The 16,987-nt window shown below is 54.1% G+C and overlaps 1 protein-coding gene across 13 annotated transcripts in view; it reads left to right on the plus strand.

Moving 5' to 3' along the window:
- LOC138808186 (janus kinase and microtubule-interacting protein 1) overlaps positions 1–16,987 on the plus strand; it is a 77,883-nt gene that overhangs the window by 48,164 nt on the left and 12,732 nt on the right. For 5 of the 13 annotated variants that reach the window (XM_069994138.1, XM_069994139.1, XM_069994142.1 and 2 more), the window contains exons 9-16: positions 4,660–4,806; positions 6,214–6,342; positions 7,795–7,878; positions 9,512–9,574; positions 10,624–10,722; positions 13,208–13,309; positions 13,963–14,016; positions 14,525–14,590. In XM_069994138.1, coding sequence (XP_069850239.1) covers positions 4,660–4,806; positions 6,214–6,342; positions 7,795–7,878; positions 9,512–9,574; positions 10,624–10,722; positions 13,208–13,309; positions 13,963–14,016; positions 14,525–14,590 — 744 coding nt within the window. Of the gene's footprint in view, positions 1–4,659; positions 4,807–6,213; positions 6,343–7,794; positions 7,879–9,511; positions 9,575–10,623; positions 10,723–13,207; positions 13,310–13,962; positions 14,017–14,524; positions 14,591–14,772; positions 14,925–16,987 lie in introns of those variants that run through there. The other 8 variants (XM_069994146.1, XM_069994141.1, XM_069994147.1 and 5 more) reach the window with 4 other exon arrangements.

Genomic DNA, 16,987 nt, shown 5'->3' on the forward strand with positions numbered 1-16,987 from the left:
TGCTTTTCTCATGGCCATAACAGCCAGACCTGGGAGATAAAAGTGCCCCAACCCCACCCCGTGCCTCCACTGGGCACTGGGTGTTGGCGTTTGGATGCATCCCCCCTGCTGTGACTGGAGAAGACATTGTGATACCCTGAGTTGCTGGTTAACACTAGACTCTTAAGTACTTAGTGTGCTATATGCCCTTCATCGTAAATACCAATTTTTACCGCTGTATAATGTGCTGAGTAGATGGGCCATTAGATTTGATTTCCGTCCTGCAGCCGCAGGGCATGTTTGCCTGCAGCTCCTCAGGGCTGGGAATAATGCTATAATAAGCGTGTCTGCCCACACAGCTGGCCTTTGGGGGCCAGCTATATTTTATGCCTTGACTGTGGGACATTTTACGTACTGATCATTCAATAATTTAGCTACCCTTTACCAGTGTTGCTCTTTTTGCATCTGTAAATATCACCAAAGCAAAGTCCTTTGTGCAGAAAGCTGTGTCCCTTTAGCTGGGTTGTTCCCACGGATGGCATGCTGAGTGTCTGGAATGAGGAGGGATGGGGAGAAACAGACTTTGACCAGGGCACCAGCGCCCCCTACTGATGTATGGAAGAGTTGTGTCATTTTGTACAGCAGCCTGTAGTGAGTACCATTTCACCCCAGACATTAACATCTAAAGGGAATGGATAGAGCCTGTCCTATTGACTAGATATGGTTGGCATGATGCACCCCATAAAACTCCCAGTAGAGTGTTCAGGAGACCAATTGCTGAGCAGTCTCTTTGTTTTTGTTTTTTGTGTGTGTGCTGTTCCTGGGTCTTCCTTTGCTCAAGGCTAGTACTGTACCACTTGAGCCACAGCTCTACTTCTAGCTTGATTTTGTGATTTATTGGTGCTAAAAGTTGTGGAATTTCCAGGGCTGGCTTCAAATCATGATCCTCAGATTTCATCCTCAATAGCTGGGTTTATAGGCATGAGGTACTAGTGCCTGGACAGCACTTTTGATGTGGCTTTGCTGTCTGCCACAGCACAGAAGCTTTGCTCTCTTGTGGTAGAAGACTTGCACTTTTCCTGGGATGAGGGTCTTTGCTCTTTATGTCAGGCCTTGGACCCTCCCCAGCAGATGTGGGCCTAGCTGGAGGCCTGGGGGCTCTGTTGGATGGGTGATGCTTGTTCAGCGGTGATCCTCGTCTGTGTAAACAATTGCAGGAGAGCCAATGGCGTGGGTGCGCCCAGGGTGTGTGCATGGTGGTCTCGGATCTGCCAGGACCTTTCCCAGGCATGGAGGTTGGAGCCACCTTCTCATTCTAGGGCTCTGGTCCTGAAGCAGAAGGTTTTTCTCCCAGCTTCTTTTGCCACTGCTGTACCTGGGGGCCTCATCACCCCGGGTACCAGGACCTATGCTGGGCCATTGACACCAGCTCCAGGCTCAGGGAGGCTGAGTCCTTCCAAGCAGGTCCCAGGGGTCAGGCTGGCTCGGAAGCTGTCCTCTGTGACGAGCGCAGTGTGCCACCCTGGAGACGGGCTCCTCTCCGCTCTCAGCTGGCATCACTGGCATCTAGGTGCTGCGCTGTCCCAGTGCAACACCCGTTACCAAGAGGGCACCTTTGGGGCCTCCCCGCCCTCAGGCCTCTGCAGCCAATGAGTTCTCAGGAAGCCATGGTGACAGGGGCAGGTGTGAGGGACAGGAGGAAGCTTTCTGGAGGGTCAGCGCCTGGTGGGGACTGGGGACTGGAGAGGGAGCCCAGCCTGCCCCCACCAGATAGCAGCGCTGCGTGTGGCCGGCGCGTCATGGAGTACATCCTGTTTGTGCTGTACTTCTCCTTCTTCCTGTGTCTCTGCACCCTCGTGTGCCTCTACTTCTCCGGCTGCCAGGAGATGACCTATAAGCATGAAGGTACAGGGCTGGCTGAGGACGGGGGGTGGGGTGGGTGGTTCTTTGAGAGTTCCCAGCAGGGCTCAGAAGTTGCTGCATTTTCCAGGAGATTCTGATGAATTGCTGAGGAACTGAGAAGCGAGTTGGCAGGTTGAGGCTGACTCCATGGAGGGGCTCTGTGTGCACATGTGTGTATGGTGGGACTAAGTGAGAGTCCTTGCTTCCCCTCTGTCCCCTTCAGCCCGCTGGGAACTGTCCAGGAGGAAGGAAAGTTTCTCTGAAGTCCATTAGGCCCAGCCTACATTTTACATATCTGGATTCATTTACAAAAAAGCCTGCTGGTGGCTGTGGCTCTCAAGGAGAGGGGAGGCATGGCGGTGTGCCCTGCTCACGTGGCCCAGGCCCAGGCCTCGGTTCCCATGCCTGAGCATCTCGGCGGAGAGCACAGGGGGATCTAGAGGAATAGAGATGCAGGAAACTTGACAGCTTCTCATGCTGGGCATTGGCGCAAGCCCAGTCTTCTTTCTCTTTTCTTTTGTTTTGTTGGTCATGGGGCTTGAACTCAGGGCCTGGGCACTGTCCCTGAGCTTTTTTGCTCAAGGCTAGCGCTCTACCACTTTGAGCCACAGCGCCACTTCTGGTTTTCTAATTGTTAATGGAGATAAGAGTACCTCCCATCCTTTCCTGCCTGAACTGGCTTTGAACAGTGATCCTCAGATCTCTGAGTAGCTAAGGTTATAGGCATGAGCCACCAGTGCCCAGTTCCAAGCCCATTCATGTGTGTGTGTGTGTGTGTGTGTGTGTGTGTGTGTGTGTGTGTCCAAATTGCCTTGTCTTGGAAGAAGATGGCCACTGTGTTTGTCAAACAGGAAGGAGATTTTTCTGTTTTGTGTCTGGAAAGCACAGGCAGATACATTACAGATGGGCTTTGCTAGTGTGCGTCACTCAGGAGACACGCTGACCGGCTGGGCTGTGGTAAAGCCAGATGGGCACTGGATCCCGCTGCTCCTGGCTGCTGTGCACTGGTGCTGGCTGTGCTGCCCAGCTTCCTCCTTGTTACCAAGGTGCAGAGCACTTCTGTGTTGGGTTTGTGTCAGGTTTGTGCCTCTAAGTGGCTTCAGGTGCTTCCCGCTCTGTCCACGCTGTGTGGGTCTCAGTGGTCTTGGGCTCCCAGGACCCTCCCCCTCTCCCCTCCCCCCCCCCCCCCCCGCCCCAGTCCACTGCCTGAGGCTCCGCCTGGCTCTGGGTAGGCTGTATACAGAGGCAGCTTGGCCAGCATCCACAGTTACCACCACAAGCTATTGGGGTTCTACAATGAGTCCCACGGGGCTTCCGAATGCGATTGGCAGGTTGCTGTTGCTCCTGAGCCTCCTGGCAATCTGTGCTGACATGTGGGTGACGGAGCCCCACACTGAGTGTGGACTGCCTGCCAGGAATGTGACCCAGAGGCTTCCAGGGGCCTCCTGGTGGCCCAGGGCGCCAGTCAGCAAACACAGGGCTGTCCCCAGAGGCTGGGCAATTAGCAGTGTTTATCAGAAACAAGGTTGGCCCATCAGGGGCTTGGAGTTGGGGGGAGATGACAGGGAGCCTGGAAGACTGCCCGGGCGTTGCGTGGGGTTACCATTGCTGTCAGCCCGCAGCTGCATAGGCGTGGGACTTCCAGTGACCCTAGTCAGGTCAGCTTTACATATGGAGGGTGGCTGGGTAGTGTTTGGTAGTGTTGGACCCGACACTTGTGGTAGTTTGGTTTGCGTTTGTTACCAGATACATGCAGGTAGACTCACTTAACAAGCAGTGTTTTCTGTGAGGGGGGCTGTGGGCTACAGTGGGGGACAGAAGACCCCAACCCCAGACCCCCATGAAGCTTCCACTCTAGAGGGAAGCCAGGGAGATGTAAACAGAATGCCTAGGGGAATGGTGAGGAGGGAGGGAGATGGGGCAGGGTAGTCACAGGGATGTGGAAGCCTTTTGGTCTGGCTGCATTTGTGCAAAGATCCAAGAGGAGCCCTGTGAATTCTGGGGAAAGACTGTCTTAGCAGTGCAAAGGTCCTGTGGTAACTGTAGAGGAGAGGAGGGAGAGGCCGACCATGCAGGGCCTTGAAGACCATGTGTCCCCGGCGTGGACCCTCTCTGGCCACCAGGTTGGGGGGCAAGAGTAGGTTGGGAGGAAGACCAGTGGAGGTGGTTGAAGGTGGCTTAGACCAAGGCAGAATGCCACTCGGTTGATACAGGGAAGTTGGGTGCTGCAGTTGGATCTAATAAGGTTTCCTCCTGGTGGTCTGGGTACAAGGGATGAGGGGAAAGTCAGGAGATTCCCTGGTTTGGGGACCTGAGCAACTGAGAGGCCGGGCACTGAAAGGAGCAGGTCGCGGTGGTAAGTCAGTCATCCTATAGCTCCCATTGTCCAGAGCATGGCCTACGGTTGAGTCTGGGGCTCAGGAATGGGTTCCTGTTCCATGTGGGTCAAACTAAGAACAGAAGAGAGGGGAAGGCTATGAAAAGTACATCCTAGATGCAGGGCGGGGAGGGGGAGTGTGTTCTCTTTTCCTTCCCTGAGAAGGAACTGGGCTGGGTTTGGAGGTTTCTGTACTCACCATGAGGTCATCAACTCCCAAATAGGCCCAGTCCACACTGGCTGCAAGTCCCCAGCAGTTCTGCAGCCCACCATCCACGTCCTGTGCTGCCCTGAGGCTCCTGCACTGCCGCCCCTCTGCCCTGGCGGCCGGAGGGGCTGCGGCGGCTGCCGCCCCCTTCCCCCACCCCCCGGGGCCTGACATCTGCCCTTGCCTCTTGCAGAAGCATGTTGTGGAGACATTTTTTGGATTTGATGAGGAGTCTGTGGACTCGGAAACATTGTCAGAGACCTCATACAACACGGACAGGACGGACAGGACCCCAGCCACGCCCGAGGAGGACCTGGACGACGTAAGCAAGCCGTGGCAGGTGCAGGGCCTTCCTACCCCGCCCATTGGCCACCCCGGTGTGCATTCCCAAAGCCCTGGGGCCGAGGACAAGTGACCCCCGCACTGGCCTTCCTGTTCCTATCAGAGAAGCCTGTGGCTGCTGCGGCTAAGCGCAGCCCTTGGCTGAAATGGCTGCGTCACCCTCCCTTGTCCCTGCACACACACAGGCACGCACGCCACCTAGTGGAGCCAGCGCCAGCGCCAGCGCCTGGTGATTCTTAGGAGAAAATCCAAGCTACCCCAAGTGTAGAAGCAGGTGGGGCCCCCTCCAAGGTTCCACTGCTCCCCTCGGCTGCTCTGCCCTCTCCTGCCCACCTGTGTGGTGCAGGCCCAGTGCTGTGCTGCTGGCTGGGTGTGCGGGGCGGTTCCTCTGCTCTCCCAGAAGCATATTCACCTAAAAAGTCCTACTTTTCTAGCACAGACTTCCCGCTGTGTGCCAGACTGGGCTGCTCTCTAACTTCCTCCCTGCCCGCCCTCCCCTGATCCTGAGGGGGTGAGAAGGGTGCGGCAGAGGTGGAGGCCTCAGGCCGGCCCAGGGCTGCTCTCTCCAGCTCCCTGGGGGCAGGGGCATCCCTCTGCAGCTTCTGGGCGGGCTGGGCTGGGCATGGACGTGGCCACTCCCGGGCCCTCACATCCCACACTGGGCAGCTGGCCACACCCACCAGGGCAGGCTTTCCCTCCTCCCGACAGCCCTTTCTGAGGCACCTTCTAGAATGGCCTCTCCGGCTGGCTTCTTCCAAGGTCTGCTTGTCCATAGGAAAACAAGGCACGTGCGGTGGACACTGGCAGGTGTGTCCCCAGGGAGGTCAGGACGACCCTGACCTCTTACGCTAGAATTCTGAGAGACATCATAGTCCCCTTGACACCTCTTTCCTGTGGGAGGAAGACACGCCTTCCTCCCCGCTACCCTGCCCGCTGAGTGTCCTGCTTGGGGGTCTGGACACAGCTTTGCTCTTGCCATAGGCCTCTGCTCCCTCCAACCTGGAGTTTTACTTTTACATTTCCTTAGGTTACCTTGAGTAAGACCAGCCAGACTTGGGCTTTACTTACTTCCTGCCACTGAGGGGTCATGGAACCTTCTGGGATTTCTATTTTGTGTCTGTGGGGGATGGGTGCCTCACAGGGCTGCAGGTGCTGTGTTTAACAGGACTTTCAGGATGGTCATCTCTGTGGTGTTGGGTTCCCCCACTTCTCTAAGCAAGGCTCTGGTGGCCATCTTTCTGCATTTGTCACTTAGTGTGCCTGCAGAAGGACTCCCAGGAGACATGGAGGTGGGAGGAGGGCCTTTGCTGTTTATACCTTCACTTACAGCAGTCCCAAGCTCCCACAGGGGCGCTGCTGTGGAAAATCCTGTCCTAATTACTGCTTTCCTCTCCGTTACATTAAGACCACAACCAGAGAAGAGGCGGACCTGAGGTTCTGCCAGCTGACCAGGGAGTACCAGGCCCTGCAGAGGGCTTATGCCCTGCTTCAGGAGCAGGTGGGGGGGACACTCGATGCCGAGAGAGAGGCCCGGGTGAGTGAGTGCAATGGTTTCCGCTTGGCTGTCAGGGGCGTGGCTGGTGGGGCATAGCTGGTGAATATGTGGTCAGCAGGAGGGGACCTGAACACAGAGGTCTGGCTGCCAGATGTGGGGCTGGTGGGTGTGGTTTTGGGGGTGGTGGTAGGTAGGCTGCTGGCTAGGGCAGGGCTGATGGGGGGAGGGGGTTGGACTGGCAGCTGGGGTCAGCCAGTACTGTACATGGCTTCTAGTTGTCAGTGATGCTGTCTGCATGAACTCTTGTCCTTGTGCTGTCAGAATTACGATAGTGATAGGCTACAGACTGGGATACCTTTGCGGGCTTTAGACCCATGGCCCTGTGTCTGAGAACCCCAGGACACCCCATGGAAGGCTCACAGGCGCTCAGGGCCCATTGACCACTGCAGTCCAGACTACACGTCTCTCATATAGGGCTGAGCTCTCCCTTCCAGAAACTTCTTCCCTCTGGCCCTTCTCCCACTTGGTGGCACAGAGACCTGGATTTCCTTTTCCTTTTGAAAGTGCAGAGGGCACCCAGATGGCTGATGCTCTCCACACCACCTATTCTGTTCCCAGTGCCCGTTAGGTGAGGGCATCAGCCCTGCCTACTAAAGGAAACTTAGGCCTGAAGGTGTCAGGAGGGCCCAGACAGAGCCGGGGATGAGGCCGGCCGCTGTGATAAAAGCTCTGAGGTGGCACTGAGCCCATGTGGGACTTGGAGGGTGGTCAGGTGTTCCGTGGCTGGACACTATAGGACTCTGGCAGGTGGCGGATGAGAGAGGAGCCACTGCCAGGGAAGAAGGTGGGCAGGAGTGAGAGGGAGTGAGCTCCCTGGGAGGGTGAGAGCAGGGGACGCGCGGCTTTATCTGGGCTGAATCGGTTTTGCTTTTTAATGTCATCTATCTGCCCACATTCAGTCAAGAGACACTCAGGGAAAGGTGGGGGGGGGGTCACATATTCCTCAAGGGACCTTTTGCCTAATCCTTGGTGGTGACATAAGGTGCCTTCACTTTGCCACAGTCCCCCTGATTCCTTGTCACCTCATGCTTGGTGGGCTTTCTGTATTTACATGCTTTGCATGGTCTTCAGGGTATTTGGTTTCAGGCCTTGATGTAGATGGCATTAAACAAGTAGGAAAGCGCTTGGTGATTGAGGGAGAGCTTGGAGAGACTTGACTTATGCCCTGTGCCCCTGGTTTTCTCCCTGGGCACTCGCCTGCTGGTCTAGGAGATGGGGTGTGGGTGAGCACCTCCCACCCTTCCAGTTCTTCCTTAACTTCTTGTTGGCAGCTGGTACTTGAACCTCAGCCCCACCAGGTGGGTGAGTGAATGCACACTCCACACGGGAGCTCCATCTTGAATCTGCTGCTGAACACACCCAGCAAGATTCGCTCTGCTTCTCTGTCACCACACGAGGTCCCCTGCTCACATCCTGGTTTTTCCATTCCAGACTCGAGAGCAGCTGCAGGCTGATTTGCTGAGGTGCCAGGCCAAAATCGAAGACTTGGAGAAGCTCTTGGTGGAGAAGGGGCAGGTGGGCGGCAGTGCTATTGCAAAGCTTTGTGTCTGGCCTCCCGCTGTGCCCAGGGGGACATTCTGTGGAGCTGTACCCACAGCATTAGGGACAGTAGGGAGAAAATACCAGAACCTAGGTGATCATTTGCTGCACATTTTCAGAATCCAGCATGGCTTTTCCTTCCCTAGATTGGTTAAAAAAAAAATAGGCGGTAACTCCAAAAGCAAAGTTGTAATGGAGTCTTGACTGGAGCCTGAATAGGTGCCTGTCAAAATCTGCCTACCACAAACTCAATTACTGCAGAGGCCACGGGACCAGGCAGCTCTCTAGGAGCAGATTCTGGACTCTGATTTGTCACAGAAAAGCACCTATGCTTCTCACTCTAGAGTTGCCTCCTGAAGCTCACACTTGAGTTTGGTTCTGTAGGGCCTGCTGGATAGTGGGAGAGAGAGGGTGGTGGAGATGGTGTACTGGAGGGGGGCGGGGCTCTGGATGGAACCAGCCTCTCTAAAGTGGTGTCCCAGGGCTGCAGCCACAGGAGGCCCAGCGGTCAGGCCCAGGCTGGCCAGGCTCTGTCAGAAAGGTGCTGTCCTGGTTGCAGACACAGATTGCCTCACATCTCACCCTTAAGAGGGTGTGATGAGGCTGGCTTCTTGCCCTTACCCCTGTTCCCTGTGGACAGACAGTCATCTGCTCCACACAGTTGCTTGGGGACCCAGTGATGGAGGCCCCATCTTGTAACTACTCAGCACTTGCCTCTGCTCAGCCCTGCAGGGTGAGGCTGTCTGCTCACTCAGCATAATTCCTTGGCCAGTCCTGTGGCCCCTCAAGGCCACAGTGCCCGGGAGCGTGGGGGCCGAGGAGGGAGTGAAGTCTTCCACGGGTCCCAAGTCACACTGAGGCCCTGGGAGTGGGGAGACAGGGGTGCGGGTCACAAGAGACTCTGCAGGGTCGTGGGTTGCTCTGGAGAGCGCTCTGGAGCCCACGGCTTGGAGGCAGTGCTGACTCATCTCTGGGGAGCAGGTGAGGGCTCTGAGGGTGGCCAGAATTCAAAGGCACTAGAGGGCCAGGGCTTAGATCTCACACGTGGCCCTCAGCAATTGGCCTGACCTCTGGACCCCAGAAGCAGGTCCCCAGAGTCATGTCTCCCCTCCTTCCTCATGAGTACTTGGGGGAGACCCACTGGGCCTTGGGAGGGACCTGGGCCCAGCCTGGCAGCTGAGTATCAGGAGAAGAAAGGAGAAAGGAGAGCAGGGAGAGTTCCCCACTTTCATTGCTTGTCTTCTGTTCTCCCCATTCTGGGATTCTGGGGGAGCCGGCTCTGTATAGCCCTGGCCTGGTTTTAGGAAGCCCACAGAATCTGGGCTATGGAGAGACTCTTTGCCCTTTGCTCAGGGACCATGCGTGAGTGGGAGTGGGCACAGGACCACAGAGGGCAAGTCCACAGGGCATGGGCGATCCTTGAGGGTGCAGGCTGGGTCACCATGGAGAGTGGGGGAATGGCAGGAGGGGCCAGCTGAGGGGTCAGGAGAGGGCAAGGGGTGGTGACAGCCCTGCCGTTCTCCTCCTTGGGTGTGTGTGGGGGGGTGCACACAGCTGCTGCCCGTCTCCTGTGGCTCCAGTGAGAGTCACCACCCCGTGTTTCCCGCAGGACTCCACGTGGGTGGAGGAGAAACAGCTTCTGATCAGGACGAACCAGGACCTCCTGGAGAAGGTAGGTCCACCTCCGGAGGCATCACAGGCCCGCTGCAGGGACCGGGGCCCCAGCCCTGACGCTGGAAGTGGCCTGGTCAGCGGTAGGGGAGTGAGGGGAAGAGTCCGATCTCCCTGGACAGCTGTGGGAGGGGCAAGGCCGCCCCTCCTTGTCCTGTGCGGAGGACAGCAGAGGCCCTGTGTCTGGGCAGGCCCTTGTGCCAGCAGACCCACGCTGGGAGCTGAGCCCTTGTGCAGGTCTCTCTGGAGTCGGGTGAAGAGCCAGTGTTTTGGCTCATAGTAGTGTGTGTGTGTGTGTGTGTGTGTGTGTGTGTGTGTGTGTGTGTGTGTGTGTGTGTGTGTGTGTGTGTGTGTGTGTGTGTGTGTGTGTGTGTGTGTGTGTGTGTGTGTGTGTGTGTGTACAGTTAAACTATCTTTGAGGTAAATTACAGCTGTGCCTCCACTCCCCCAGGGCTTTTCCAGCAGTCAGCCCTGGTGAGCTCCATGCCCATGTGTGTAGCCGCTTCCATCCAGCCCGGCACCCATCAGATTGCCCTATGCGCCTCTTCTGGATCGCCTTGCTGGTGGGCCACGCCCTACATGGGCCCGGGCTTTAAGCTTCCTTAATTATGTGGGGGAGCCTGGGCCTGCTCCTCCAAGAAGCTTGCTGGGAAGCCTGCTTGGCTCACACCTGGTGCTTTTCCAGGCAGCTGGGCGGGGACATCACTGTCCTGCAAGCTCCATGGCCCTTGTTAAGTCCTGAGGCCCCGGAAAACCCACCACTTCTAAATGTCCCCGGTGGCCCTGAAGAGGAGGAGAAATGGGGACCAGGAGGCGCCTCAACTTTGCAGAGCAGTTAGACGCAGGTCCCCAGCTCCTGCGGGACCCAAGATGCAGGCAGTCTGACCAGGCTGCCTGGGTGCTTGGGGGTCGCTGCTGCCACAGAGGTTCCTATGAGAGAGACTTGAACCCCCACTGCAGATTGGCAGTTGAGGTGGGGTGGGATCAGGGCACCCTGGTGTGCACCAGCGCCTTCCGCTGCCCGTTAACGCACAGGTGTCTTTGCTCCAGATTTACAGGCTGGAAATGGAGGAGAACCAGCTGAAGAGCGAAATGCAAGACGCGAAGGACCAGAATGAGCTGTTAGAATTCCGAGTGCTAGAACTCGAAGTAAGAGACTCTCTGTGTTGTAAGCTCTCCCATGGAGCAGACATTCTCTTTGAGCCCAAACTGAAATTCATGTAAGCTCCCTGCCGCTTCCAAGCATGTGTGAAGGGACGTGTTACCGTTTCACTCCTTCCTTCTTCCTCCTCCTCTTCCTCTTTTTTTTTTTTTTAAATCTGTATGTTCAGAATAATTTCACTGCCTTAACGTGTTCTGGAGAGGAGGCTCGCGATGTCTGTGGACCTGTACCAGAGCTAATATATTTATTGCCTATGGCTTGTTTTGCACTTAATAAAATAATTTGTTTTTGCAATATTTTGCCTTTTTTATTTGTGTTTCATTTCCATAACTACTTCTCTCCTGCATGCATAGCCAACAGGGGTGCGTTCTGTACACGCAGACAGAGGCACCGTTGCAATTAATCACACACCTTTTTAAGTGAACTTGCATGTGGCAAATCTCACCTTTTGAAACAGCAAGGTCTGCCCCCAGCCAGCTGTTGCCTCTCTAAATGTGTTTAATTCCAGTTTGAGCCCGTTTTCTATTTGCCAAGGTAAACACCAGGTAAGTGGAGGCAGGGTGGAAGTCTGCATTTGTATACAGACAGTTAAGAACCTAGTTATGTTGTGCAAACTTTTTTAATCCAGTAACTACAGAGCCGTGCACTGCAGCAATTTGGACTAAAGAAATTATTATTTGTATCTCAAAATGCGACTCGGAAATACTGGAGGGAGATTGGACGCTGCTCACTTCCTCCAGGAACACGCACAGGGCACCGAGTGGGACTCAGAGAATACTGATGGTCACATTGTTTCTGACTGAAGTCTTGCCTGGGTGTGTTACTGTATCGCTTGCTCTCATGGTACTTCATAACCCCCTTTTGTTTCTATTTCAAAGTCATTAGCATTGTGGACATCACTTAGGTTGGTGATGAGCTGCTTCTGTCGGCTCTGTGACATGGCTCTGCTCTCTCAGCTGACACCTTTGCATGTGTGTCCCCTTGGGTGGAAGTAAGCACCTTCACCTGTCTGTGGCTTCTCTGATTTTCTTTGCCCCTCCTGCTTCAGTTCAAGCTCTGTCTGTGTTAGCTTTGTGCTCTGGTAGGGAGTGGTTTCAAGCGTCTCCCTGTCACTTGGCTCTTCCTGAGTACTATATTTGAAGTCATGTGAGGTCAGCACCTCTGCCCCTTAGAAGCCTTTCCACCAGTCACTGTTATAGATGGGCCTTTCTTGCGAGAACCTCCACAAACACTGCTCGGTGGACTACCCCTCCGGCCTTCAGAGTCACTGGAAGCCAGTTTTCTGTCTTGTTCATAGGAAATCTGAGCTTCCTGGATCTCCACTCCCATGGAAACGTCATTAAATAAGCATGGCTGGTGGGAAAGGACGGGCAGAAGTGAACCTTCTCGAGTTTTATCTTGCTCATAGAACTGTTTCCTGTGAGATTGGTTAGCCAGACTGGGGCTTGCTGGAAATCCACTGAAAGAATAGCCCCTTCTTTTCTCTAGCCTTCTGCAGGCCAGCAAATTAAGGCTGTCTTGTAAACTCGCACCTCTGTGACTTCCCCTTAGTTGAACTATTAATGGAACCCACTGGGTCCGAAGCCAGAGTCTGCAGTGGTCCCAGGCAAGCCATTTTACCACGCTGTAATGCTGTAAAATCATCGCAGCTTGATTTGAGGCACAGTGGGAAAGGGTCTTCTTTGCCAGGGGTCCTCATACATCTATGTCTTCCAGGGCCACAGGCTTCAAGCCAGCTCTGTGGGAAGCACATTAAGATGGCCCGGAGGCAGTCAGACCCAGGGGTGTGCCTCGTCCTCCAGGGCAGTGAGGTGTTTCCTGGCTTCTTCCAATGCTTGTCAGGGAGGGGGTTCCTGAGCACCTCTACTGGGAAATGCTTCCTTTGTAATTGACACAATCAGAAATCTAAATCAAGAAGAATGATCCTTTATTAAGTGTGGCTCAAAGGCCTTCTGAGCAACTGATAATAGAGGATAGAAAGTAGAGTGGGGGCTGGCCTGGCCCAGCAGTGAGACCTGGGCCCAGCCTTCCTGAGCCCCTGTCTACAAACTGAGAGCAATAGCAGCTGCCTCTGGGGTTGCCTGAGGGTCAGACGGGGCTAGTGGGCCTGGCCGGCACAGCGGTGGCTCCCGTTCTCCGGCTGAATTTAATGTCATCGGGTTTTGTTTTTGTTTTTTCCCAATCTGGTAATGCTGTGACTTCTTGGGTCTTCATCTTGTAAGCAGATGGGTTTGGAGACCCTGCTAATCATTTTTTCCTACCTCAGTGGGCCTCCTGCCCTGGGAAGGCGTGAAGACATCCTCACGGCCGAGGTTTGGGAGGCCGTGTTGTTATGCCTGGGCCAGCTCCGATGCAATGTGGGGTTTTTGTTTTTTGCTTTTTTTTTTTTTTTTTTTTTTGGCTGATAAGGGAAAGTGTCAAGTGGTTAACAATGCACTCGAGTTCTGTCCTTAAACCGAATCTTTTCCCCAGGAGAGAGAGCGGAGGTCGCCAGCCTTTAACCTCCAAATCACCACCTTCCCGGAGAGCCACAGCAGCGCCCTCCAGCTCTTCTGCCACCAAGAAGGAGTGAAGGTAGCGTGCTCGGGGGTGCCCTCTGACCCCACCGCCTGCCAATGGCTTGTTGAGCAGGCTTCATGCCAATGGGGGATTGTGTCCTGGGGTCAGGGCAGACTCAGCTGCAGTTAGGTGCCCCTGGGTGTCCGCTCCATGTAGAAGACATAGTCCCTGTATCAGTGGCTGTTTACCTACAAAGCGGGAAGCGGAACCTGACTGCATGACCAGGCTGTCCCAGTTCCTGCCAGGCTCAGATCACTGGGAGCCTCGGCATGCTCAGTCTCTTGGCTGTGAAGCCCAAGCGGCTGCTCTCACCTGGGGAGCTAAAATGATGTGAATTAGAAAGGGCTTAGCAGTGCCCAGTGTTCAGGACAGGCATTGCACATGGTGGCTGTGTTGATGATTATAACAGCCAGGGTTTGCCACTGGCCCAGAGCGCCTGTGTGTAGTATGTAGACTCCCCTGATTCTATGGGCCAAGAGACCAGTGTGTGTGTGGCATACATGTGGAACTCAGGAAATAAGCCCCCTTCCCCGTGCCCCAAAGAAAGGTCCAGAATAGGCCCACTGCAGGTACTAAGGGAAGGAGAAGCGTGGCAGCCGTGGCTCTGGGACTTGCTATAGATGATCTTTACAGCTCACAGAAAAGTGAACATTGGAAATCTCTTCCAGGATGTGAATATTTCTGAACTTATGAAGAAATTAGATATCCTTGGCGATAATGGGGTAACTATGAGCGATCGGTTTCTGGTTTTGTGTTGTTTTGATCTGGGTGTGTTCTGTGTGAATCTGTTCTTGTTTTTTCTTTATTTTTTAAAATTTCTCTCTGAGTTCAGAGAACGAATAAGTAACAATGTAAGGCTTTTGTATGGCCGTGTTCCTATGTGGGTGGTTGGGTCTGCATTTGGCAGAGTGGGGCTTCTGAGAAGAGGTTGTCCTTACAGCCTGTGAGTAACAGGGGACAAAAAAAAAAATCTGAGGATATCCAGAAGGAAGGCAAAGCCACTCATCCTGAGTGACGTGTGAAAGGGATATTTTTGCCTTCCTAAGATTGACTTAAATGAAGCCCAGTTTCTCAGCACCTTAGTGCCACTGTGTGACTGCTCCCAACCCAAAGGACAGGCACCTTCTGCTTGGCCTCAGTGGGGGCTCATCCTTGGGGTGCAGCTCAGAGAGGAGCTTGCTGCTCACTGGATCTGGTATAAACCGCCCTTGCCCGTTTCTTGTGTTTTAGAATTTGAGAAATGAAGAACAGGTTGCAATAATCCAAGCTGGAACTGTGCTTGCTCTGTGTGAAAAGGTAGATTCAGCGGCATTCCTCTGCTCACATCTTGTCCCAGCACCCAGCACCATACAAGAAACTGTACATTGATGTCTTGCTTTGTGTGGCGCATGCGTGCCGTCCGTCCGTCTTTGTCTGCATGTGCACAGCATGCCGTTGGTGTTTGGATAGAACGTCACACACGATTATGTACATTGCAGAACCTTGTGGCTGCCGGAGGCAGCGCTCTCCTTCCCTGCCCATTGAGGAGACAAGTGGACGTCTATTTGCTTCCTCCTAGTATCTTTCCCATGTCCATTTCTTATTTTTTTCTGATGTTGAGTTAAAAATCATATTTAACATCCAGCTTTTTGTTTGGTCTTATTTTGTGCCAGCTGCCGGGGCTGGAGCTCAAGTCCTTAGGTTCTTGCTTAGCTTTTTCACTCAAGCCTGGTGGTGCTCTATCACTTCAGCCACAGCTCCAGTTCTGGATTTTTAAAAATTAATCTGAAGTAATTAATCTGAATTTGTCTGCCTGGGCTGGCTTTGAGCCTTGATCCTCAGAGCTCAGCCACCTGCGTAGCTAGGATGACAGGCATGAGCCACCAGCACCCAGCCAACATCCAGTTTTTAAATTCTGCTTTGGAAGCCACTTAAAATGGTCCTGCCTCGGTGTGTCACTCAGTTGCACTGCAAAGTCCTTACTCAGTCCCGGGTGCCTTGCTGTGTCCTGTCCACCCACATTCTGTTGGCATCATCTGTATCGGGACCCTCCCTCCGTAGGCTGTCTTCTAGAGGATGAATTGCTGGGCGCAGGGCTCAGACTCTGACAGCGCAGGCGCCAGAATACCGGTGCCAGTTACGTTTCTACGGCAGTCCTGTGTGTAGTTGGCCTCATGGTCACCCTGAGGTGTCCCATGGAGAGGCTTCGTAGCAATTTGGCAAGTAGAAAACGATGATGACATTGTCTCCATTTTTCTTTATGCGGGTGCTAGTCATAGTGAGCTTTCCCATGTGTGGCCCCCCCTCCTTCTTTGTGACTCATAATCACATTTCTTTGGAGGGTTTTCCATTGGGTTCATTCATTCATTCATTGGTTCATTCATTCACTCATTGATTCAATCCCATAATAAATAAGCATTTGTTGTAATTATTTTTCTTACTAACCTCTCAGTGTGTTTATTAAAGAGGGACTTTTTCAGCTATTCTTTCAAATTACATTCCCAGTTTGCTTGCCTTCTATTTTGGTTTAGGATGGTTTAGATATATACACAACTTTTTATGAAGTCCTGTGTTTAGATCATTTTAGAATGATATGATCTTTGTCATCTTCCACAGGCCTCCTTCCAGAATCTGTAGAAAGACATTGAAAATACTCATAGTTTTCTGCCCTTGGTATCAGTCCACCCCCACGCCCCAGTCAAGTAAAGGGCACTCCAGGCTGACAGGGTTTGACAGTGTCCCACCAAGACCACACGGTTGGGAAGGGTGATAGGAACTCGGCCCTCCCTGGCTCCACCTCTGCCCGGGTTGAGCTTGCTTCCTCCAGTGCACGGTGGGGTTGGTGCCAGGCGCTGGGCTGGGGGCCCCCGAGAGGCAGGCATCTGGAGCAGTGTCAGGTACGCTCAGCACACAACTTTTTGTCGACAGCAAAACTGAATGAGTTTGTCCGGCCTCCCGTGGCACAGCTCCCCACCAGCATCCCTTCAGCGCTGACTGAACCATGCCACTCATGATTAAACTCCATCTAAATTTACCCAAGGAGAGCTTCTAGGTGCCAAGGGTCTTGCTGGTGATGGGGTTTTGTAAATCAATCACCTAGACTCACCAAACTGAGCATCCCCAGGCTAGTAGGACCCGTTTCAAGACCAGGACATATGCCCCGGGGCCAGGCATGGCTCCTATCTAAGTGTGGTCTGGTGGGTCGAGCCCCTGGGCACAGTGGTCCTGAGTTGGGCATTGAGGTCTGTCTCCCTAGCCCCTGGAGATTCTGGACTTTCTGAGCACAGGTTGTTGAGGTGAGGGGTGCTTCCCTGGCACAGCCGTCAGCTGGTAGAGCTTCCCCTGGCCCACAGCTCCCCAGATGTTCCTGACATGTGCCTCCCGCATCTGACCCTTGACCATGTGCCAGCCAGACCTCCGGGGTGCCTCATCTTTTGCCCTTTTGCAGCGGAGAGAGTAGAGCCTGGCTGGCATCTGGGTCGTGCCTGCTTGGATTCTTGCCCCCCTTGCCTTCTTCCCAGCTTGTGCTCTGCCGGCCCTTACCAGCCTGCTCCCAGCTGCTGCCCATCTGCCACTGACCACCAGGAGCCCTCACACTGCTCAGCCTAACATAGACTTTGTGCCCTGAGTGCAGAGCTGTGCCAGCTGCTTCGACCTGGCAGCTCCTTGCAAGTTCTGTAGGAATAGGAGGACGTGGGGGGGAGGGTGTGACAC

The sequence above is a fragment of the Dipodomys merriami genome, unplaced genomic scaffold (assembly GCF_024711535.1).
Source record: "Dipodomys merriami isolate MVZ:Mamm:240054 unplaced genomic scaffold, mDipMer1.0.p SCAF_446, whole genome shotgun sequence".
Classification (NCBI taxonomy): domain Eukaryota; kingdom Metazoa; phylum Chordata; class Mammalia; order Rodentia; family Heteromyidae; genus Dipodomys; species Dipodomys merriami.